This window comes from Ursus maritimus, unplaced genomic scaffold, assembly GCF_017311325.1.
Source record: "Ursus maritimus isolate PB19 unplaced genomic scaffold, ASM1731132v1 scaffold_6, whole genome shotgun sequence".
NCBI lineage: Eukaryota > Metazoa > Chordata > Mammalia > Carnivora > Ursidae > Ursus > Ursus maritimus.
The window spans coordinates 18,224,204-18,249,481 of NW_024426774.1; the positions used below are offsets into that span (position 1 = coordinate 18,224,204).

Here is a 25,278-nt window from a genome sequence, read left to right on the forward strand (position 1 = left end):
AATATACTATTATGAATAACTTTTGCTGTTTTTAATTAAATATGATATCATGGTCATTTCTATAAAAATTTGCACATTGGGTTCTTATTCATAAACTCACTAATACTCTAAAAACATTATTTTTATGGGAACACAGCTCCTTCGGCTAACTAGAGACATATAACCTGCCATCCAAGGTAATTACTACAAATAAATCTGGAGAACTAAAGAAAAGAATAAATAAGCATTTCAGTAATCTAATCAAGGGTTTTCCTCTTCCTAAAAGTCATAAATATTCTAACAGGTATTAAGAGAAAAAGACTAAATTATTCAAGCATTTTTTTTAGAATTACTAAGCCCCTTAAGTACAAAATTTTTAAAATGAAAGTTCATAAAATACCACTTTCAAAGTGCATATATGCTTCAAAACTGGAGACAAATAGATCTTCATATATTAAAAACAGAAACTTTTACCTTTTGATCAGGCAGGTTGAAAAGGAACTCTCTGTCAAAACGACCCGGTCTCCTAAGAGCAGGATCTATAGAATCAAGTCTGTTTGTAGCACCAATAACAACAATTTCACCCCTATTATCTAATCCATCCATAAGAGCAAGGAGGGTTGACACTATAGAGCTGTAACGAAAGTTTCAGACAAAATTGTAAATTAAAAAAAGGAAAGAAAAAGATTGTAAAAACTGCTCAGATTAAACTTTATCAGTCTTATATGCTAATAAATTTATGCCATGAATAAATTTTAGTGCAAAATAATGTACAGAAATCATTTTTGAAAGTATTCAAACAAAACATTTAATAAACACAGAAACAACAAAAGAGATCAGGACTTTATCAAAATTAACAATTCTGCACTATCAAGAAAAATGAAAAGGTACCTAAAGAATAGGAGAAAATATCAGCAAATTATATACCTGAAAAGGGTCTAGAGTCCAGAATATAAAAAGAGCAATCACAACACAACAATATAAAGAAAATAAACGCAACTTAAAACAGTCAAAAGATTTAAATAGACATTTCTCCACAGAAGATATACAAAGGGCCCATCATAAGGGATATCCAATCAAAACCGAATGGGGTACCACTTTAAACCCACTAGGATAATAAATAATCAAAAAGACAGTAAGTATTGACAAGGGTGTAGACAAATGGGAACGTTCACACACTCCTTGATGGGAATGTAAAATGGTATATCTCTTTTGAAAACAGTCTGACAGTTCCATCAACTCTTAAACATAGAGTTATCATATGATCCAGCAATGTCCATAAAAGACTTGTACACAAATGTTCATAGCAGCTTTATTCACAAGAGACAAGAAGTCGAAGCAATGTAAATGTCCAAAAACTGATGAATGAATGAATTAAATGTGGCATATCCATAAAATAAAATATAATTTGTCAAGAAACACACATGAAATACTGGTAGATGCTATAATATGGGCGAACCTTGAAAACACTGGGCTCACTGAAAAAAAAAAGTCACAAAAGCCCCCATACTGTATGATTCCACTTATATGAAATATCCAATAGGCAAATCTACAGAAACATCATGTATATTATTAGGGGTTGCCTAGGGTTTGGGGCGACTGAAGAGGAGGCTGGAGAGAGATGGCTAAATGTTAAAAGGTTTCATTCTTTCTGGGGAGATGAAAATGTTCTATAATTGATTATGGTGATGGTTATACAACTCTGGAAACATACTGAAAGCCACTGAACAAACAGTTTAAATGACTGAACTGTATGATACAGGAATACTATCTCAATAAACTGTTTTTAAAAAAGAAATATAGGAGCACCTGGCTGGCTCAGTCAGTAGAGTATGTGACTCTTAATTTCTGGGTCGTGAGTTTGAGCCCCACACTGGGTGTAGAAATTACTAAAAGTTAATTAATTACAAAAAAATTTTTGAAGAAATATAGTCTGTTTTAATAGACAGTAATCTTGGGGGGGTGCTTTATGTCTGGCAATTTATATGATGTTTAGCGTTCCTATAGAATTACATTTGCATTATTGTTATAATTTGGATGATTTCTTTAGAATGGCTACTAAGTTCAAAATCATTTTGTACATATTTTAGTTTTTGAAACTATGACTTAAACATTTCTGAACAAAAATATTGCATGTCTAATTTTAACAAAAACCGTAGTTCTAGTAACAAAGGTCTTCCTAGTGTTTTGTAACTCTTCTCACTTCTATCCCTTTATTCTTACTGCTACACCTGCCTGAAATAACTTCTCCAATATGCTCAGTAAGTTAAAGAAATCATTCTCACTCCCAAATAAGCTGTTTGAAATGTTTCTCAAAACTATAAATGGAACCAAAATGCTAGAGACCCTACATACATGTATAGAGAGGATTTGTGCTTGTTCTAATTAAATAAGTGAAAATTAATGATCTAAGTGTCTCACTTCAGATATAAAGGGTGCAAAATAAGCATCCTTAAGTGTAAGTTCATATTTAACCTCCAATTTTTCCTTAGTACATTCCAATCACAGAGAGGTATCAAGTGTTTGTTAAGATTTATCAGCATTTTGGGGGAGCCTGGGTAGGTCAGTCAGTTAAGCACCTAACTCTTGATTTCAGCTCAGGTCATAATCTCAGGGTCCTGAAATCAAGCCCCAAGTCAGGCTCTGCGCTTATCAGGAAGTCTGCTTGAGATTCTCTCTCTTCCTCTGTCTTCCCCTCCCCCACCCTCTCATATAAATAAATACATCTTTAAAAAATATATTTATCAGCATTTTTAAGTGTTCTCTACAAGGGTTTTCAGAAAACAAAGCCTCAACCATGGTCAGCAACAGAATTGCAACCTAGCTTAGATACTACCAAAAGCTGTCTTCTTTAGAAAAATCAAATGACAAGCCTCTGGATCAAAATCTTTTAGTAACCCTTATTACGTTCAAAATAAAGTCCAAACTAGTTAATACTTCATTTGAGGCCTCCTTGCCTGCCCTAACGCTTTCCCCTACACATCTTCTAAAAGCATTTGCACTACCTTCAAATATGGATCTAAATAAAATCAACTGGAATTGTTTTGTATGGTGTGAAGAAGGATCCAGTCTTATTTTTTTCATGAGATACCCAATTCTCTCAGCATTATTTACTGAAAAGGTCATCCTTTCCCAAGAGTACTGCATTGCCTCTTTTATTATAAATCAAGCATCCACTTGTTCCATTTGTCTACTGGTCTAGTCTTCCCCCAACATCAAATTATCTTAACCTTAAGAGGCCTTAATAACCAGGAGAGGAAACACTCCCACCTTGTTTTTCCACAAAAGTCTTCACTATTCTTATTCTTTTTTAATTCCATATAAACTCCAGAATCATTTTTGTCAAATTCTACCCCCAAAAGTTATGATTCTGAATAGGATTACACTGAATCTATTGATAAATATGGAAGAACAAACAACTTATAAATAACCAGTCTTCCAACTCATGTACACGGTATTTCTCTCCATTTATTTAATATTCCTTTAATGTTTCTGAATCAAGTTTCATTCGTTTCTCCAAAAATGTACATGGAATTTAATTTATTCCTAATATCTTCTTTTCTAAATGAGTTTTTAAACAGTGATTTTACATTTTTATGCAGAAAACTGGTACACAGAAAGGCAAAATTCACTATAATGACTGATTTAACCTTGCTAGATGCTCATTACTACATCTAAGAAGTTATCTAGACACTGCTTTGGAATTTCTACATACATAATCATATCATCTACAAATAATAATGGTATTGTTTATTCCTCTCCATTACACACACCTTATATTGTTTTGTCTTATCAGACTACACTGATTGGGACCTATGTACAGCACTGATCAGAAGTGTTCATAGCCATGCTTATAACTCTCATATTAAAAGTTTTCATCTTTCAACATTAAGTTTGTAATAGATTTTTATAGATACCTATATTCCTCATTCTCTGAGATGAGTGACCTTATCAAAAACAAGTATTAAATTTCATCAACATTTCTTCTTCTACTGAGATGATTATATGATTTGATTTTTCGTTACCATGATAATGTGATGAATTTACCTTAACTGATTTCTCTCATATTAAACCAACTTTGTATATTTGAAATACAATCAATTTGGTCATGATGTATTATTCTTTTTATATCTTCCTGGAAGTCACACGTTACTAGTTTGTTTAGGAGTGTTATATCCACATTCACAAGGAAACTGGGTTCCAATTAACTTTCTCATACCATTCTAAACAAGTTTTTTCTTTTTAAGTCTTTTGAAGAGAAACTTGACACACAATACACTGAACATACTGGTTTTTAAGATTTTATTTATTTTTTTGCGAGAGAGAGAGAGAGCACACACAAGCAAGGGAGGAGGGGCAGAGGGAGAAGCAGACTCTCCACTGAGCAGGGAGCCTGATGTGGGACTCGATCCCAGGACCCTGGATCATGACCTGAGCCGAAAGCAGATGCTTAACTGACCGAGCCACCCAGGCGCCCTACACTGAACATATTTAAAGTATACAGTAGAGTAAGTTTTGAAGTGTGTATACACCTGTGAAACTACCATCACTATCAAAATAAGTAACATATCCAAAATGCTCTTCCTCACGTCCCTTTGTAATCCATCCCTACTGCTCCTCCTTCACCTCTTCCAGTCCCCAGGTGACTGCTAATCTATGTTCTGTCACTACAGATTAGCTTGCATTCTCTAAAATTTTATATGTATGGGATCATACAATAAGTACTTTTTTTTTTCTGGATTCTGTCATTCAGCATTAAGTATTTTGAGATTCAGCACACTGTTAGTTTACTAACAGTCTGTTCCCTTTTACGGCTAAGCAGTATTCCATTATATGGATATACCACAATTTGTTTATTTATTCACATGTTGATGGCCATTTGGAGTGTTCCCAATTTGGGACTATTACAAAAAAAGCTATGAAGATTCATACACAAGTCATGAAGATCTTCCCGTTGGTTTTTTCTTAAAAATTTTATACATTAACCTCTTAAGTTCAGGCCTTTAACTCTTAACCTTTAACATTTAAAGAATTTGATACGTCACACTGCATTCCTAATAACCCCTATTAGTGTCTTCTTTTTCTCATGACCAATCATGCCAGAGGTCTGTTAATTTTATTATTTTTCAAAGAAGCAACTTTTGATTTCTTCAGATCTATATACCTTTCCTTGCAGTTCATATATTGTTCACTATTTTTTGTTTACTAGTAACACAGAATTAAAACAATAATTCTTAACAGCAAACAAAACTCTCTGCTTATATCTTTTTGTTATTTGTTTCATGTATTTTGTATATTACTAAGCTTTGGAAATTAGCTGTGATTTAAGCCATGATATATGATCAAATTTTATAAATTCTGTGTATGTTTGAAAATAGTGTTCACCGTATATTTATCTTATGTAAGTAAACCCACTAGATCATAAAATATGGTTGTTCACATAATCTATAGGGCATTAACTGACTTTTTTGCTCATTTGGTCTTTTAATTACTGAGAGGCATATGGTATCTCTCACAATGATTAGCAATTTGACTCTGCAGTTCTGTCATTTTTTGTTTTATACAATCTGAAACACGGTCATTAGGGAATTACAAAATCTAAATTGTTACATCTTCTAATAAACTGAAGCTTTTATGGGGTGCCTAGGTGGTTCAGTCAGTTAAGCATCTGCCTTTGGCTCAGATCATGCTAGCGGAGAGTCTGCTTTTCCCTCTGCCCCTCCCCCTGCTCGTGTACGCTCCCTCTCTAATAAATAAATAGTCCTTAAAGAAAAATTGAAGCTTTTATCATTGTAAGTTGGTCCTCTTTACATGTATAATAATGCTTTCTGCCTCACAGTCTATCTTCTCTAATACTAATATAGCTACAGCAGTATTCTATTAGTATTTACTTGGCATATTTTCATGACATTTTAAGAATGACTATTATGGACATTTTATATAAATAAAATAGTTGGGGCACCTGGGTAGCTCAGTCAGTTAAGCATCTGACCTTTAATTTTGGCCTCTGATCTCAGAGCCATGAGATCGAGCCCCGTGTCAGCCTGGGATTCTCTCTTTCCCTCTCCTTTGCCCCTCCCCCCAGTTCATGCACTCACTCTAAATAAATAAATAAATAAATAAATAAACAAACAAACAAAATCTTTTTAAAATAAATAATAAATAAAATAGTATAACATGTGACCTTTTGTGTATGAATTACTTCACTTAGTATTAAGTCTCTGAGGTTCATCCATGTTACATGTACCTGTACAAGGTAAACCCATGTAGCATGTGTCAGAATTTCATTCCTTTTTAAGGATGAATTGTACGGATATAACACATTCTGTTTATCCATTCAGCAGCTGATGGACATATGGATTATTTCCATGTTTTGGCTATTATGAATAACACTGCTATGAATATTTGTGACTAAGGTTTTGCATGCATTTTTCCCACCATTTTACCTGGAATCTTTTTATATCCTTATACATAGTGTGTCTCTTATAAACAAAGTGTCATCATATTTTATTTTTCCCCAGGTTGACAATCTTTGTCTTTTCAAAAGAACATTTAGGGGGAGCCTGGGTGGCTCAGTCGGTTAAGCCTCTGACTCAGTTTTGGTTCAGGTCACCATCTGATGGGTCATGGGATCGAGCCCCAAGTCAGACTCTACTTGAAGATTCTCTCTCTCTGCCTCTCCCCCCCAACACTCTCTCTTTCTAAAATAAAGAAATAAATCTTTAAATCTTAAGAAAAAAAGAACATTTGGTCTGGAGCATCTGGGTGGCTCAGTCGGTTAACAGCGGACTCTTGATTTTGGCTCAGGTCATGATCTCAGGGTCCTGGGATCAAACCCCAAGTTGAGGCTCCATGCTCAGTGGCGAGTCTGCTTGAGGATTCTCTCTCTCCCTCCCTCTCCCTTTGCTCTCCCCCCAACTCACATGTGTTCTCTCTACAATAAATAAATAAATCTTTAAAAAAACAAAAAAAGAACATTAGTCCCTTTACATTTCACATCTTTTTTTATATATTTGGGTTTAAATCTACAATTATATTTTTACTGTTTCTCCCACTGGTTCTATGATTCCCCTCCTATTTTTGACTGCATTTCGATTTTCTTATTATTCTGTTCCTCCCCCCAACCACCAACACTTTAGAAATTACAATATGTTTCTGTTAGTAATTACTCTAGAACTTAAAACTTGCATACTTGGTACTCAACGGTTCCCCTTCCAAGTTTGATGGATAAAGACCCTGCCAGATAACCCCTTCCTCTGCTTCAGAAAATAACTATAAAACCTGTACATAATAATACATAAGCATATACTTGAAGGAATCAGTACGTAAACAGAGACATACACACTTTGTTGGAATTTCATGGTCATCTGGAGAAAAGGAGAACATAGAGAAAGCAAGTTCCCCTCTCTCTGGCTTTTAACATGGGGCTAAGTACAGTGAGGTAGGTGAGGAAGATTATGTTAAGGGAAACCCCTTAACTTTCCAGCCTGAGAGTTCAGAAAAGAGAAGGCTGACTATTAACACTAAAGAATGTGGGGGATACCACAACGGCAAGAACCAGTGAAGACATCCCCAAACTCTATCTACCCACATCTCTGAATGACCCCTAACAACAAAGACACAGAGCAAAAAAAGCAGCTAAAGATGAAAGATCTGAAAGGAGACCAAAGCTGCCAGCCAAGAAACAGTCTGTAGTTCAAGCCTAAAACAGAAAATTATCTGTAAAACATAAGAAATACTACTCATAAAAGAAAAATAATAAAATTCAGAGCCTTCACAAACTAACATCAATAAATTCAGGATGCAATCCAAAATTGCCCAACAAATGAAGAACCAAAACAATAACATATTTTCAGAAGAAAAGAAAGTCAAGCAGGCCTAACAGTGAGATGAAACCAGATGTTGAAGCTAGCGTAAGAAGGCTTTTTTTTAAGATTGATTTATTCATTTGAGAGAGAGAGAGTGCGCGCGCGCACGTGCGCGCGCGGGAGCATGTGAGCGTTGGGGAAGGGAGAGGGAGCAGAGGGAGAGGGAGAGGGAGTCGCAAGCAAACTCTGCACTGAGCAGGGAACCTGATGTGGGGCTCAATCTCATGACCCTGAGATCACAACCCAAGCCGAAACCAAGAGTCAGACACTTAACCGACTACATCACCCAGGCGCCCCTAACACAAGAGGATTTTAAGCAACTATTAATAACCTCAATGAAGTAAAACAAAATGTTCAAATACATGAAAATCACATTGGGAAAAATAGAAACGATGAAAAAGAATCAAGGAGCGCCTGGGTGGCTCATTCAGTTAAGCGTCCGGCTTCTGATTTCAGCTCAGGTCATGATCTCAGCATCATGAGACTGAGCTCCACATTGGGCTCCCTACGCAGTGTGGAGTCTGCTTAAGATTCTCTCCCTCTGCCCCTCCCCCTCCATGCTCGCACACACGTGCACACAGACTTTGTGCTTCTCTCTTGAAAAAAGAAAAAAAAATCAAATGTAAGCTCTACAACTGAAAAACTAATTTCTGAAATTAAAAAAAAATGTGTTGGTTGGACAAAACAGCAAAATGGACATAACAAAGTAAAAAGGACTGACTGAAGATATATGAAAGTATTATCCAAGATGAAGAGAGAAAAACATTGAAAAAAGACAAATTTGCAGATACATGATAAACACAAATCAGAATAAACACAAAGCCCATACAGAGGCATGTCACAGCTAAGCTGTTAAAAACCAAAGTCATAGGGACGCCTTGGTGGCTCAGTCTGTTAAGCGACCAACTCTTGATCTCAGGGTCATGAGTTTGAGTCCCACTTTGGGCTCCACCTAGACATGGAACCCACTTAAAAGCAAAAACAACAACAAAACCACAAAGCTATAGAGCAAATACTCATAGCAGCAAGAGAAAAACCACATGATATAAAGCATGGGAACAATGATCCATCCAATTAATGGCTTTCTACTTCTAGGCTACAATGTAGGGGACACGGAATCCTGGTGGCAATCAGCTGACTCACTGAGTGGAAGAGACAGAGCTAAGATTCCAAGGACACCAACAGGACTTAGAGTTCATCAGAAAGAGTACCAGAGAGAGCACTGAACAAAGAGAGAATTAGGAAATACCCACAGGTCCCCTCAAGACTTCAGCTAAATACTGCATGCAAGTGAGGAAATTAGTCACAGCTTAGGGAAAAAACACCCAGAAGGAATAGAAGTAACAGTATTTTACACTCACAAAGAAGCAAGAATATTGCCATTTCCCACAAGCCAGACTGGTAAACCTCATGATTCACAGGTCACTGCAAGTAATACACAGAAGGACCCTCCTTCGTTAGTGGGGAATAATTTGCTATACCGAACACTACTCCAGATCCACATAACAAATCTTGAAAGATTCAAAATAATCAAACTGTTTTCAAGTAAGTTAACTGTGCCCCCCTCAAAAAATGAGAATACTTATTCATAACATCCTACCTAGAACCCAACAAGGCAAAATTTATAGTATCTGGCATGCAATAAAATTGCCAGGTACATGAAGAAGGAAGAAAATAGTACTTATAATATTATATAATATGAAAAATCAATCAAATAAAATAAAATCAATCAAATAAAATCAACCCCAAAGATATTAGAATTAGCAAAGACATTAAAGTAGTAATTATAACTATATTCCATGTTATATTTTTACATAGAAGTTTCTTATATTTTTATATAGAAGACACAAAACAGACCCACATGGAATTTACAGAGATCAAAATAAAAATATGTAAGACAAAAAATATAATGAACCAGATTAAGAACAGATTAGACACTGAAGATTAGTTGTCTAAAAAAGCAAAGCAATTTCCCAAAATGAAACACTGAAGAGCTGGCTTAAAGCAAACTAGGGGCGCTTGGCTGGCTCAGGTGGTAGAGTATGTGACTCCTGATCTTGGGGTCCACCGGGTGTGGAGATTACTTAAAAAAATAAAATCTTTAAAAAGAAAAAGAAAGCACAATTAACTTATCATCAGTGAATTGTGAGACAGCACCAAGCAAAGTGTAAGTGTAACTGGAGGCCCATAAGGACAGGAAAGACAGTAACAAGGGAGACAGAGAAATATTTTAAGAAATAATGGCCAAGGGGCGCCTGGGTGGCTCAGTCATTAAGCGTCTGCCTTCGGTTCAGGGCGTGATCCCAGCGACCTGGGATCGAGCCCCGCATTGGGCTCCCTGCTCCACTGGGAGCCTGCTTCTTCCTCTCCCACTCCCCCTGCTTTGTGTTCCCTCTCTCGCTGGCTGTCTCTCTCTCTGTCAAATAAATAAATGAAATCTTAAAAAAAAAAAAGAAAAAGAAAAAAAAAGAAAGAAAGAAAGAAAGAAAGGCCAAAAATGTTATAACTATGATGAAAACTAGAAGCTCACAGATTTAAGCAGCTCAATTCAAGAATGAGAAAAAAAAAATGGAGCAAACTCTACCAAGGAATATCATTAAACAAGGAGGAAGAGCAACCCAAGTTCTCATACATTACAGGTAAGAACATAAAATGGTACAACCACTGGGAAAACAGTAACAATTTAAACATACATTTACCATAGGATCTAGCTACTCCTCTCTTAGATATTTAGACAACAGAAATGAAAACATATGTGCACACGAAAATGCGTATGCAAATGTTCATAGTAGCATTATCACAATAGCCAAAAATAGAAGTGAACTAAATCTCCATCAGATAGATTAACAAATAAATAAATAGTGGTGCATACATACACTCTCCCTCCCTCCCTCTCTCTTTGTCCCTCCCTCCCTTCCCAAGGAATACAACTCAGAAATGGAAAAGAACAAAATATTAATATACACAACACGGATAAATTTCAAAAACATGCTAAGTCAGGATAAGGCAACTTTTTTCTGTAAAGGGCCTGAAAGTAAATGTATGTAAACTTTGCAAGAGGCCATACAATCTTTCTCTCACAGCTACTCATTCAACTCTGCTCTTGAGCACAAAAGTAGCCATATATAATGCAAAAGGTACAAACATGGATATGTTCCAATAAAACTTTACAGAAACGGGCAGAAGCCTAGATTTGGCCCACAGGTTGTAGTTTGCTGACCCTGAGCTACGTGAAAGGAGTGCTCCTCAAGGACACAGTTCACATTTTATAAGCCTCTTAGCACTTACCCAAAGACTAAGGCTAACTACTATGTCAGTGAGTGATAAGAATCCAACATAATCAGATTAAGAAAAATCACCTGTGGATCTGATCTTGTCTGCTGGAGCGAACTGGAGCTAAACCATCTATTTCATCAAAAAATATTATAGAAGGTCTCATCAAATATGCCTAATATAAAAAGAAAACAAATGTCATTTATATTAGTTTTCACTTGTACATTTCATTATTGTATTTTCTAAATAGGTAATATAAGCAAATGGTACAATATGCAGCAGCTAAGAAAGATACAATAAAAATGAAATCTCCTTACCACCCAGTCTCCAACCCCAAGGCCTCTCCCAGTAGACAATTACTGTTCTGTGTTTATTCTTCCAAATGTGTTGTTTATACACGTACACAAAATGTACTTTTAAACATACTATTTTATTTGATGCATTTTAAGAAGCGTATACACATTGCTTTTATCAAATAACACAGTCTATTTATATAACAATATATTTTAAAGTACATGAAGATCTGCTTCATTCTTTTTTGACAGCTACAAAATGCCCTACTGTGTGGGCCATGATTAAACTAGTCTCCTATCTGTGGACATTTAGGCTATTTTCAATCTTTTCCTATTATCAACAATGCTTGAATAAGTATTTGTGTATATTTAACATTTCCTATAAACATATCAATATAATAAATTCTAAAAGTGGTTTAAAAGGCAAATGTCATTTCTAATAATTGCCTTCTACTGATCTACCAATTTACCCTCTCACCAGCAATATTTAAGAATCCTCACCAACAATGTATTATCAAACTTCTCAATCTTGACTAATTTTTTAGGATAAAAATCTCATTTCACTTTAATTTTTATTTCTATTATCAATAAAAATGAGCACTTTCCATATCTTTTAAGAGTCATTTATACTGCTTTTTTAACGAAAGTTCTGTTCATATCCTTTGCCAATTTTTCTACTGGATCATTGATCTTTGGCTTAGTGATTTCAAGCTCTTTATTATAAAAATTAGAGCTATCTCTGTGAAAGAAAATACAAATATTTTTTTGCAAAGAAGCATTTAAATATTTATCTTTTGGTTTTGCTTATGCTAATTTGTTGCAATGCAGAATCTAAAAAGGAAACTTATACAGTGGATCTTTTCTTCCATAGTTAGACTCTCCCTACTCTGAGATTAGAAACAAAAACTCTCCAGGGTTTTCTTCCATTACTTTCAAAGTTGTCGTTTTTCACTTAAATCTTAAATCAAGCAGGAATTTAACTGAAGGTAAAAAAAATACTAGATTGCAAATGAAAAGTCTTTATATTATATAATTTACTCAAATATATAATTTATGTTTCAGAATTACTTACAGCAAATTCTTGCTTCAGAGGGAAGTCAACTTACTAAAAACCAGATATGAATATCCCATTTCTCCCTTATTAACATGATATGCATTAAACATCCAATGTTTTCTAATAATTTAAAATGGGGAGGGGGGGATGGGGGGGTCAGAGAGATGAGAGAGAGATTTTTAAGCAGGCTCCACACCCAGTGCAGAGCCCAACATGGGGCTCAATCTCACAACCCTAAGGTCATGACCTGAGCCAAAATCAAGAGTTGGGATGCTTAACCAACTAGGCCAGCCAGGCGCCCCCTAATAATTTAAAACAAAGGGCATTTCAACTACAAAACTTAGGTTTTAGGGGAAAAAAAACTTTATAAGACTAGAATTATGTATTAAGAGAAAAAGAATAGGGGAGCCTGGCTGGCTCAGTCAGTAGAGCACGTGACTCATGGTCCCTGGGTCATGAGTTCAAGCTCCACACTGTGTGTAGAGATTACTTAAATAAATAAACTTAAAAAAAGAAAGAATAAAGATTTGATCATCACTTTTATATACATAATACACACAGCTGTTTTTCAGAACTACAGCCTTGCAGAATTGTAATACCAAACTACAGTATATTATGTGCCCTCCACTGTGATAAACACTTTACATACTTCCTTTCTGTGAAATCTCATAGTAGTCGGTGAGATTGGTATTATTTACCCTGTTTTATAGAAGAGGCAGCTAAGAATCAGATGTTTTCATTTATTTCACATTATATAGTTAATAGTAAAGCCAGATGTTAAAACATTTTTCTGACACCAAAGGCCAACTCTTTTTTTTTTAAGGTTTTATTTATTTATTTGAGAGAGAGCGAGCACGAGCTGGGGGAGAGAGAGAAGCAGGCTCCCAACCCGGCGGGATCCTGGATCCCAACACGGGGCTCCATCCCAGGACTCTGGGATCATGACCCAAGCCGAAGGCAGAGGCTTAACCAACTGAGTCACCCAGGCACCCCCAAAGACCAAACTCTTAGCCAATACATTATACCGCCTTTATTTCATTTAGTGCATAGATCATGTCCTTAATTTAGGAAGGTGGACTCTTTCATTTAAAAAGACAGTAATACGAGCACCTGAGTGGCTCAGTGGGTTGTGTCTGACTTCAGGTCAGGTCATGACCCTAGGGTCCTGGGATGGAGCCCTACATCAGGCTCCCTGCTGAGCAGGGATCCTGCTTCTCCCTCTCCTCCCCACTCATGCTCTTTTTCGCTTTTTCTCTCAAATAAAATATAAAATATGTATTTTTTTAAATAAAAAATAAAATAAATAAATAAAAAGACAATAATGGGGGCGTCTGGGTGGCTCAGTCAGTTAAGTGTTCGACTCTTGATTTCAGCTCAAGTCATGATCTCAGGGTTGTGGGATCACGCCCTGGGTCAGGCTCCACACTCAGCAAGGAGTCTGCTGGAGATTCTTTCCCTCTGCCTCTCCCCCCACCCCCCACTCTCAATCTCTCTAACATAATAAATAAATCTTTAAAAAATTTTTTTTAAACAGTAAGACAACAATGACTATCAGCAGTATTTTAGAAAAGAAAGCAAGGGGCGCATGGGTGGCACAGCAGTTAAGCATCTGCCTTCGGCTCAGGGCGTGATCCCGGTGTTGTGGGATCGAGCCCCACATCAGGCTCCTCCGCTATGAGCCTGCTTCTTCCTCTCCCACTCCCCCTGCTTGTGTTCCCTCTCTCGCTGGCTGTCTCTATCTCTGTCGAATAAATAAAATCTTTTAAAAAAAAAAAAAAAAGAAAGCAAGCATTCCATCTACTCTTATCTAGTTACCCACAAAGAAAACTATGAAACAGAAATAAACTAAATTCAGATTTAAAAATAGCATTAATTTATGCTGTAGTTTCAAATGAAACCAAGAGACATTCCTACTCCCAGCATGAAGGGGCTAAAAGCATATTATATAACTCTTGTCAAAAATTTAAAATTAAGTCATTAGATAATATATTAGTATTCCCAAACTAATTCTTCTTTCATCTACCAATACTGTTCTATATTTGTATTTTTCGATTATTAGTAAATTGTCTTGAAGCAAACTGACTGCCTATGTTTCACTTCTCAATACACACTGAATACCCTGAAGGCAAAAATTTTACCCTATTCCTCTTTCTATTCCCATTATCTAGAACAAGGCAGTTTCTCATACTAACTAAAAATAATATTTGAGGGTGCTTGGGTGGCTCAGTCAGTCAAGCATCTGCCTTCGGCTCAGGTCATGACCCCAGAGTTCCAGGATCAAGTCCCACATCAGGCTCCCCACCCAGCGGGGAGTCGGCTTCTCCCTCTAACCTTCCCCCCTTGTCCTTCTCTCTTTCTCAAATAAATAAATAAAACTTTTTAAAAATAAATAATATATTTAAAAATAAATAAAAACATTTGAAGTGCTTTACCAATTACAAAGGACTTTGATACACATGAACTAAAGTAATGACTGCTCAAAGTTTGCTTGTTGAAAGCTTTTTACTTTCACGTAATTTCCTTAGATATTATGAAATAAAAGTTGCATTGCCAAATATGAATGACTTCCTTCACTAGCTCAAATAATCAAAAGTGAATTTATAACAGGACTAAGTTTTATTAAGTCTTATGAAATAATATTGTTAAAGTTATAGTAATAGGGGCGCCTGGGTGGCCCAGCGGTTAAGCATCTGCCTTCGGCTCAGGGCGTGATCCTGGCGTTCTGGGATCGAGCCCCACATCAGGCTCCTCCGCTATGAGCCTGCCTCTTCCTCTCCCACTCCCCCTGCTTGTGTTCCCTCTCTCACTGGCTGTCTCTATCTCTGTCAAATAAATAAATAAAATCTTAAAAAAAAAAAAAGTTATAGTAATAAAAAAAATGAAGATTGCGTACATGATATTCAGTCATCTAACCCTGCCTTTTAAAAGCACTCATTACTGGGGCGCCTGGGTGGCTCAGTCAGTTGAATGTCTGACTCTTGGTTTCGGCTCAGGTCATGAGGGGTTCGGATGGAACCCCACAACAGGCTCTGCACTCAGCACAGTCTGCTTGAGATTCTCTCCCTCTGCACCTCCTCCCTGCACGCACACTCTCTCTAATAAATAAATAAATCTTTTAAAATGAATAAACAGCATTCATTACTGAATTCTTCCAGCACCATATTTACAGCTCATGAAAATAATACACTGCTCTGTGAGACTTCTTGCACAGATATTTAACTTTTTATGCTTGTTCTATTTCCTCAATTAGATTATAACCTAATGATATATATGTTATACTCCAGGGTCTCAAAAGCACCTAAAATGGTATTATACGCCTACTAGTCACCTTAATAAATGTTTTGTGAATCATGTTAAATTAGTACTAGTTAAGCTGCTATTAAATACATCCAAAGAATACAAATTCAGATTACTGATCCTAAATTAAACATACTGATTGGAAATATGCCTCCTTGTGAACAGTTTGTATTTACAGACTAAATGTATTAAATATTCTAAAGAAGATAATGATATAAGCTGATTTCACTTACCTGATCAAAAAGAAGCCTAAGCTGCCGTTCAGATTCACCAACCCACTTGCTCAGACAGTCTGCTCCTTTTCGCATAAAAAAAGCCACCTTTTTGTCTCCTTGACTGCACTCATTAGCTAATGCTCTGGCAACCAAGGTTTTACCTGTGCCAGGAGGGCCATAAAACAAACAGCCCCTAAAGGAAAAAAGAATCAACAGAAGTAAGATAATGCTATCACCACCACTAATAGCCAATATACAAGGATGCATCACCCATATAATTTTGTACTAATGTACATGAAAATTATTAGACACTGGGAAAGTTTTATGTAGTATAGAGACAAAAGTTTCACTGTGCTGAGAGCATTCAAGGATGTTCTTAACAAAACTTTGGTAGGCAAATCAGAGAAAAGAGTAATTTGACAAGATATATCAAAATTTTAAATGTGTTTTCCCTGTGACCCAGAAATTCTTATCTTAGAATGTATCATAGAGAAAGACTCAAAAGAATATAATATAGATTTTAATCATGTTCAAAAAAGCATTAATTCTAACTGTGAAAAACTGAAAAAATTTAAGTGCTATCTATTAGTAAAGTACAGACAGGGGCACCTGGCTGGCTCAGTCAGTGGAGCATGCAACTCTTTGATCTCAGGGTTGTGAGTTCAAACCCTACATTGGGTGTAGAGATTACTTAAAAATAAAGTCTTAAAAAAAAAGCTTAAAAATAATAAGGCACAGATAAATATACTGTTACATCTATAAAACAAAATAGTAGTAAAATGTCAAAAAGAATAATACACACATTACTGATATGGGAAGGTGTCTAGAATGTACTGTAGAGTAAAAAAGGTTATATAAAGGTATTACTGAATAATTTCATCTGTATTAAATGTTTATATGTGCTTAATATATGCAAAATATAAACTTAACATGCACATATATGTATAAAATAAGCCTATAAAAATATACAAAATTGTTCATCCTTAAGGAGTAAGATTACCCTCTACTTATAACACTTTCTGCTTCTCTCCCTCCATTGTTTGTTTCTCCCATAGCTATACTACTTTAATGACTTTGAAAAAAGTAATAATTATTTTTAAAATTCAAATTATATCTACAAAAGCAAATAAACTGCTTTTATGATTTTAAAAAGCCACTGTAGAATTGTAACCCACATTTTTAATCTACTGATTAATAGAATAGAGGATGACTTTTTAGTAAGATTTACATCCTGAAACATATGGAAAATTAAAAGGAATATTTAGCAGTTTAAACCTAACAGTCTAGGGGCGCCTGGGTGGCTCAGTTGTTAAGCATCTGCCTTTGGCTCAGGTCACAATCCCAGCGTCCTGGGATCGAGCCCCTCATCGGGCTCCCTGCTCGGCGGGGAGCCTGCTTCTCCCCCTCCAACTCCTCCCTGCTTGTGTTCCCTCTTTCACTGTCTCTCACTGCCAAATAAATAAATAAATAAAATCTTAAAAAAAAATTAAAAAATAAACAAACCTAACAGTCTATGTGTACATCTTCGAAATATTTTATTCTGCCCAATTTCCTTCAACATAATTTCTAGCCTTTTCTCAGCCTTAGCTATCTTGTGATCAAACACAATTAATCTGATCATAAAAATAAGTATCAAGCTTAACATTTCAAAACTACCCCGTCATCAAGTCAAAGAAACACTAAATTGAAAGTGTGTTTCCAAAGACTAAACAACATAAAGAATCAAACTCATTGTTATTAGAAGGCCAAATTAAGGAAAATTTATTTGGGCAATCCACTTGTATATTCAAGGCCTGCATAGAGATTTATATCTTGTGCCTGACTCTTAAATGCTGAAATGTGAACTTCAAGAACACACTTAGCACTGGGGCGCCTCGGTGGCACAGCGGTTAAGCGTCTGCCTTCGGCTCAGGGCGTGATCCCGGCGTTATGGGATCGAGCCCCACATCAGGCTCTTCCGCTATGAGCCTGCTTCTTCCTCTCCCACTCCCCCTGCTTGTGTTCCCTCTCTCACTGGCTGTCTCTATCTCTGTCGAATAAATAAATAAAATCTTAAAAAAAAAAATAAAAAAATAAAAGTGGGAATTAAAAAAAAAAAAAAAAAGAACACAGCACCAAAGCCTTTGTAAATAATAAAATTTCATTCCTAATTCTCATTGCTAGAACACATCAAATAAATACATATGAAATACTTATATTTATAATCATTTACTAACTGAAATTTGATAAATTAATAGTAGTAACAATAATAAACATCTAGAACATTACTTACCTTGGAGGCTGGATCTTAAATTTTTCAAAAATTTCTGGATATAGAAGTGGGAATACTACCATTTCTTTTAGTGCATGAATATGATGGCTCAATCCACCTATGCTATCAAACCGCACCTTGGGAAGAAGGGAAAGAAAAAGTTTAATATAAAATAATTTTAACTGCTTATAGAATTTTTAAAATTTATGATAGTCATATGATTCAGAAATGTATGCCTTATATGCCTTCAGCAGAACTGTTGAACAGAAAGTTCAAAAAATTACACCTTTGAAATGTAGAAAAATAAACTCAGCAGTAAAATTCAAGTTCACATTTCAGTTCAGCTAAATAAAGCTACCATTCTTTAATCTCCTAGTAAGTAAGGACAAGATTAATGGCCAATCTAACACTTTAATGGGTATCTATAGGAGATGATAAGTTGTATTTACACTCTAATAATTTAAATGCCTTTCAAAATGCCATCTATCACATACATTCTTAGCAAGAGCAATACTGTCCCCAAGGGAGCAAAAACTGATTTAGAAGTAGGGTGAAAGGGGGCGCCTGGATGGCTCGGTCATTAAGTGTCTGCCTTCAGCTCAGGTCATGATCCCAGGGTACTGGGATCAAGCCCTGTATCGGGCTCCCTGCTCAGTGGGAAGCCTGCTTCTCCCTCTTCCACTCCTCCTGCTTGTGTTCCCTCTCTTGCTGTGTCTCTTTCTGTCAAATACATAAAAAATCCGAAAAAAAAAAAAAAAAATCTAAAAAAAAAAAAAAAAGGTAGGGTGAAAAACATTTTAGCTACTATAATGGCTGTGACTCTCCAAAGCTGAACTTTACATAACCAAGTTTATTCTTTATTTTTTGTAAAGATTTATTTATTTATTTATTTATTTATTTGAGAGATAAGAGAGAGTAAGTGGGGGGAGGGGCAGAGGGAAAGAATCTCAAGCAGACTCCTTGCTGAGCACAGAGCCTGACGTGGGGCTTGATCTCACAACCCATGAGATCATGACCTGAGAGGAAATCAGGAGTCAGACGCTTAACAGACTGAGCCACCCAGGCACCCCATACCTAAAAGACTTTGTAAAGTAAAAATTGTATAGAGAAAAGCACTTGAAGGAAATAATGCCAAAATGTTAACAGTGACTGTCTCTGACTACTGGATTAGGACAGATTTCTTCCCCTGTATCTTTATTCTATTACAGTACTTGAAAATGTTTCACAATGAATATTACTACATAAAAAAACTTAAGTAATCTAGAAAAATAAATACAGTTTAAGTAACAAAAACATTCTAAGAGAAACTATATTTTCTTACACATATCAAATTTTAAAGAAATACTACTCTTAATGAAGGGCAGAGACATCTAAAATTAATTAGATTCAAGAGAGTAAGGTGCTGGTAAACCAAATAAGCAAAGATCATTAAGTAAGGTCCTCTGAGGGGCGCCTGGGTGGCTCAGGTATTTAAACTGCTGACTCTTGACTTCGGTTCAGGTCATAATATCAGGGTGGGATTGAGCCCCACTCCCCCGTCGGGCTCCACGCTCAGCGCAGAGGCTGCTTGAGATTCTCTCCCCATCTTCCCCTACCCCTCCCCCAACTCACACCCATTCGTGCTCTCTCAATAAAAACTTTTAAAAAAAAGGTAAGGTCCTCTGAGAATGTGCACTCATAGATATGAGATTGTTAATTCAATATTCTGAATAAGGTCCTTGATTAAAATATTTTCCCCGATGACTTCAGATTGGAGATAACTAACATATCATTTTGAAATACTACACAACTACATTTCATAGCTTAAGTTTCTCATATGAGAATCAGTTAAACTATGATGTATAGAAAGGCTTATGGGAACAAAGAAAAAAATCAAATAAATCTTGGTTATGCAGTAACCTCATTCCAAAATATTTCCCCCAAAAAGATTATACTAACAGTAAGAAACTACTATATCCACTAAGTCTTATCTCACTTTTCATACTACTACATACTCTGGGTACTATAACCCATTTCCCACAGTGATTTCAACTATCTTTATTTTGGGGACCCACATCTGATTTTCTAGATATTGCTCCTTAATGCCAAACCTGAATAACTAATTTCCTACAAGTTACTTCCATTTGTGATGTGTCGCTGACACCTAAACACGTTTGCAACTAAATCACCTTGACCCCTCAAAATACATTCTTTTTGTAATGTTCCCTACCTCACAGAGTGGATCCCATCCAGTCACTTAAGCCAGAAACCTAGGTCATACATTCAACTTGTTTCTCTCCCTCACCCCCCAAAAGCAATAAATTCACCCAATTCATTAAACCTGAATTCTCTCCTGAATTCTGTCAAATCCACCTATTCCTTCTTTCCATCATTACCCTACCACGACCATTACTCCAGATTACTATGTTACAACTACCTCTAAACCAGTTTCCCTAATGCCAGCCCTGCTTCCCTCAAATTCATTAACTACATGATAGAGTGCTCCATCTACAATGTAAATCTGATCATGAAATCCAAGCAGCTTCAACAATACCCTACTACATATCATGGTTTAGGGGGCCTTGCCATATTTGTCAGCCTCATTTCCTACCCCCATTTTTTATTATATATGCCAGTAACACTGAAATGGGGGGGAAAAAACTGAGTAAGCATCACATGGTACTAGAGTGCTAGGTTCCAAATCATATGCATCAAAACACTAATAATGGTGTTATCTCAGTTTTTATTTTTATTAAGTATTGCTTTAGAAACAAGAAATGACATTTTTAAAAAAAGCTATTTCTAGAAAAACATTTACAAAACTTACTGATTTATCAATGTTCATTGGATCAACATCAGCCAAGCTTGCACCCACTTTGACACGTTCTCGGAGAATACCACTAGCTAAATCTTCTGCTCTGAAGTTCATAGGCAAACATCTGAAATTCATAAAAATACAAGTAGAGAACATTAGAAGTTTTACATTTTTAACATCAAAATAAGTGTAAATGTTTCACACATTTTCATCTTTCTTTTTCTCAAAACTCAGAAAATAACAAGGATTTCATATTTTTAAAGTACTTTTCCTAAGTTCCTTTCAACAGGCCAAAAATAAATGTATTCATGAGACAAAACAAACAAGATAACTATTTATTTGTCCAAAGAACCCGACCTACTCCAACTCAGAAAACAACATATCTGATACTGGATATTATACAAGTATAAAATAAAAATAGATCTACTATGTGTATGCTATATACACCATTAAATGAATTCAAACTTTTTTTGTAAAAAAAGTTTATCCTCTGGTATTATGTGGATATGTCTACACAGTTAGAGAAATTTCTTTCCCTTTAATTCAAAGGAAAACAATTCCAGATCACTTTTGATCTAACTAACCTTTACCTTTTGTGTAACTACCTTAAAATACATCTTTACCCACCTAAAATCTTACATTGTATTATTTATCACCCCTAAAACAAATATAATCTACTTCCTCTTTTAATCTTGGGTAAACACCAAAAAGATTGACATAAACAGCCTCAAAAAAGTATAGTTTCTATAATGAATGTATTTTTCACTCACATTTCTTAATCCTAACTTAACCTTAAAAATATACTTCCAAAGCAAGTATCAGAATAGTTCAGATTAAATGGGCATTAAATTCTTTTATTTACACTTAGATTTTGGGACACCTGTGTTGCTCAGTAGGTTAAGTGTTTGTCTGCCTTTGGCTCAGGTCATGATCGCAGGGTCCTGGGATCGAGTCCTACCTTCTCCCTCTGCCTGCTGCTTCCCCTGCTTGTGCTCTTTCGCTTTCTCACAAATAATAAAATCCTTTTTAAAAATTTAAAAATTTTAAAAATAAACTTAGATTTTTTTTCTCTTACATCTTCTTTCTATCATCCACATGAGCAATTCTTTCAGGATAAAATCTACACCAATCCAAACTTGTTCCTAAGACCCACTAACTGAAAATTTGGTACTTCTACAAGAGATATATAATGACATATTATAGAAATACTTTGTTAAATGTAAATTTTCTAAATATAATTTATCTTTACTAGTATAAATGTAAGCTAGAAAATTAACTCAAATTTTAAAGAATAAATTATGATTTGACATTCTAATTATTTACTAGACAAAATACTCATTTTCTCACCTAGTGAAAACTCCTGAGGTTTTAGTGAGCTATGTAGTAATCAGTCATTTACCCTAGGTAGACAAAGACCACCAGATGGCACTCACTAAACCAAAACCAATTTTCCAATAAAATCCAAGGGCTCCTGAGATGATTCTATTAGAAATCAGATCAGGGGTGCCTGGGTGGCTCAGTCAGTTAAGTGTCTGCCTTCGGCCAGGTCATGATATCAGGGTCCTGGGACTGAGCCCCATGTTAGGCTCCCTGATCAGCAAGGAGTCTGCTTCTCCTTCTCTCCCTGCCCCTGTTCCCGGCTCATGCTCTCTCTCTCTCCCCGAAGTTCTCCCTCAAATCAATCAATCAATCAATCAATTCTTTAAAAAAAAAAAAAACCACAGAAACCAAATCTTACTCTGAGTGCTGTAATCATTGTAAGCATCTAAAAATCAGTTTCATTAAATGGATATGGATTAGAGAAGAGGTGCCAAGGAAATACTATCATAGTGACTGGCTCTTCCCTTGGCTCTTCTTCTTTTATGTTCCTGCATTCACTGAATACTTACATAGTAAATAATTTATGAGAAGTTCCCCAAGGTTAGATTTCTATTCTAAGCATTACTAAGTAAAAACCAAGTCAGTGCATTACTCTAGTCTAAAATATGTATTGAATATCAATGTTAGCAAAATGCTACTGCAGATAAGAATCCCATTCAAAAAATAACTGTTCTCCCTTTTTTCTACAATGGATATAACAATAAAAAATTTACTAACCTATTTCTTGCTCTTGCCATGCTTTTTGATTTCCTTCTTTCAAAGCGTTCTTCATCAGAAGAAGTTGTGTCACTACTATGAATGGCATGCTTCTTTCTCCTATTTAAAGAGAGTAAAATCCTTAAAATCATTAGAGCAGCAAATGGTTTTAAAAAACACACTGTTGGAGCACCTGCCTGGCTCAGTCTGAAGAGCACACAAATCTTAATCTCAGGATGAGCTTAAGCCCCATGTGGGGTACAGAGATTACTTAAATAATATTAAAAAAGAAAAACCAACATGGGGCGGCTGGGTGATTCAGCCGGTTGGGCAGCCGACTTTTGGTTGGTTTCGGCTGGGGTCATGATCTCAGGGTCGTGGGATTGAGCCCCCCGTCTGGCTCTGCACTCGGTGCGGAGTCTGGTTGGGATTCTTACCCCTCCCTCTTCTTCCCCCTCTGCTCTTCCCTCTGCTCTCTTGCTCTCAAATAAATAAATATTTGGGGGAAAAAAAAAAAGGATATTTAATCCTTACACCCAACTTAGCCCTACAGTGAAAAACACAGTCATTATTGATAGAAATGTAAAAGATATTAGTTTTTTACTTTTAGGATTAACCTAACAAATTAATCAAGTAAGACTTAGTAAGTGTCACAGAAAAAATATAAATGTTATCAGTCGAAGCAATACAAGATAGAGGGGCACCCAGCTGGCTCAGTCAGCAAAGCATGCTACTCCTGATCTCAGGGTTGTGAGTTTGAGTCCCACGTTGGGTATAGAGATTACTCACAAATAAAATCTTACAAAATTAAAATACAATAGGAATGCCTGGGTGGCTCAGTCGTTAAGCGTCTGCCTTCAGCTCAGATCATGATCCCAGGGTCCTGGGATCGAGCTCCACGTCAGGCTCCCTGCTTGATGGGGAGCCTGCTTCTCCCTCTGCCTGCTGCTCTCCCTGCTTGTACTCTCTCTCTCTTACAAATAAATAAATACAATCTTTTTAAAAAAATTTTTTACTCAGTGCTCATCAGGCTAAGTGTACTATTAATCCCCTTTACCTATTTCCCCTATCCCCTCACCCCCTCCCCTCTGGTAACAGTTTGTTCTCTATAGTTAAGAGTCTGTTTTTTGGTTTAACTCTTTCTTCCTTTGTTCATTTGTTTTGTTTCTTAAATTCCACATAGTTCACTCCTTACTTTTAAAGTTAGGATACAAAACATCCACTTCTCTCCATTCTACTCTATTTTTTTTTTAAGATTTTTATTTTTTTTTTTATTTTATTTATTTATTTAACAGAGAGAGCGAGCCAGAGAGCACAAGCAGGGGGAGCAGTGGGCAGAGGGAGAGGGAGAAGCAGGCTCCCTGCATGGAACTTGGTACCAGGACCTGGAGAGCCTGCTTCTCCCCCCCCCCGCCCCTCCCCACCAGCCCCCCCACCCCGGCTTGTGCTCTCTCTCACTATCTCAAAATAAATAAATAAAATCTTAAAAACAAAACAAAACAAGCAAGCAAACAAACAACCTTCAGCTAATACTCTACTTACTGGAGAAATAACGTTTCCCCAAAAACCGGGTATGACACAAAGATACCCACTGTCACAACTTCTATTCACCACTGTACAGAGGAGCCTAGCCATTACAATAGGAAAGAATAAAATTCACAGAGATTGAAACTGTCTGTACTTGCAGATGATATGGTTTATATAGAAAATACTCAGTAATCTACAAAACAACTACTAGAATAACAAAATTTGCCAAGGTCACAGGATACAAAGTTAATAGACAAAACAATTCTATTTTTAAATCTTAGTAGCAAACAGAAAGTAGTTTTCTTACAGAGTTTTTTTTTTAAGTTTTTATTTATTCATTTAAGTAATGTTGGGCACCTGGGTGGCTCAGTCAGCTGAGCGTCCCCCTTCCGCGCAGGTCATGATCCGGCTTCTGGGATCAAGTCCTGCATTGGGCTCATTGCTTACCGGGGAGCCTGCTTCTCCCTCTCCCTCTGTCCCTTCACCTGCTTGTGCTCTCTTTCTCTCAAATAAATAAATAAAATTTTTAAAAAATAATAATAAGTAATCTCTATACCCAAGGTGAGGCTTGAACTCACAACTCCAAAATCAAGAGTCACATGCTCTTCTGACTGAGCCAGCCAGACATCCCTAGAAAGTGGGGGGGGGGGG

The 25,278-nt window shown here is 36.2% G+C and overlaps 1 protein-coding gene across 1 annotated transcript in view; it reads right to left on the reverse strand.

The window, feature by feature from the left end:
- Positions 1-25,278, reverse strand: part of ATAD2B (ATPase family AAA domain containing 2B) — a 156,388-nt gene that overhangs the window by 79,226 nt on the left and 51,884 nt on the right. The window contains exons 9-14 of the mRNA XM_040622943.1: positions 23,122-23,220; positions 21,037-21,148; positions 18,252-18,367; positions 15,998-16,172; positions 11,207-11,295; positions 454-613 (exon numbers count right to left, since the gene is read on the reverse strand). Coding sequence (XP_040478877.1) covers positions 454-613; positions 11,207-11,295; positions 15,998-16,172; positions 18,252-18,367; positions 21,037-21,148; positions 23,122-23,220 — 751 coding nt within the window. The remainder of the gene's footprint in view (positions 1-453; positions 614-11,206; positions 11,296-15,997; positions 16,173-18,251; positions 18,368-21,036; positions 21,149-23,121; positions 23,221-25,278) is intronic.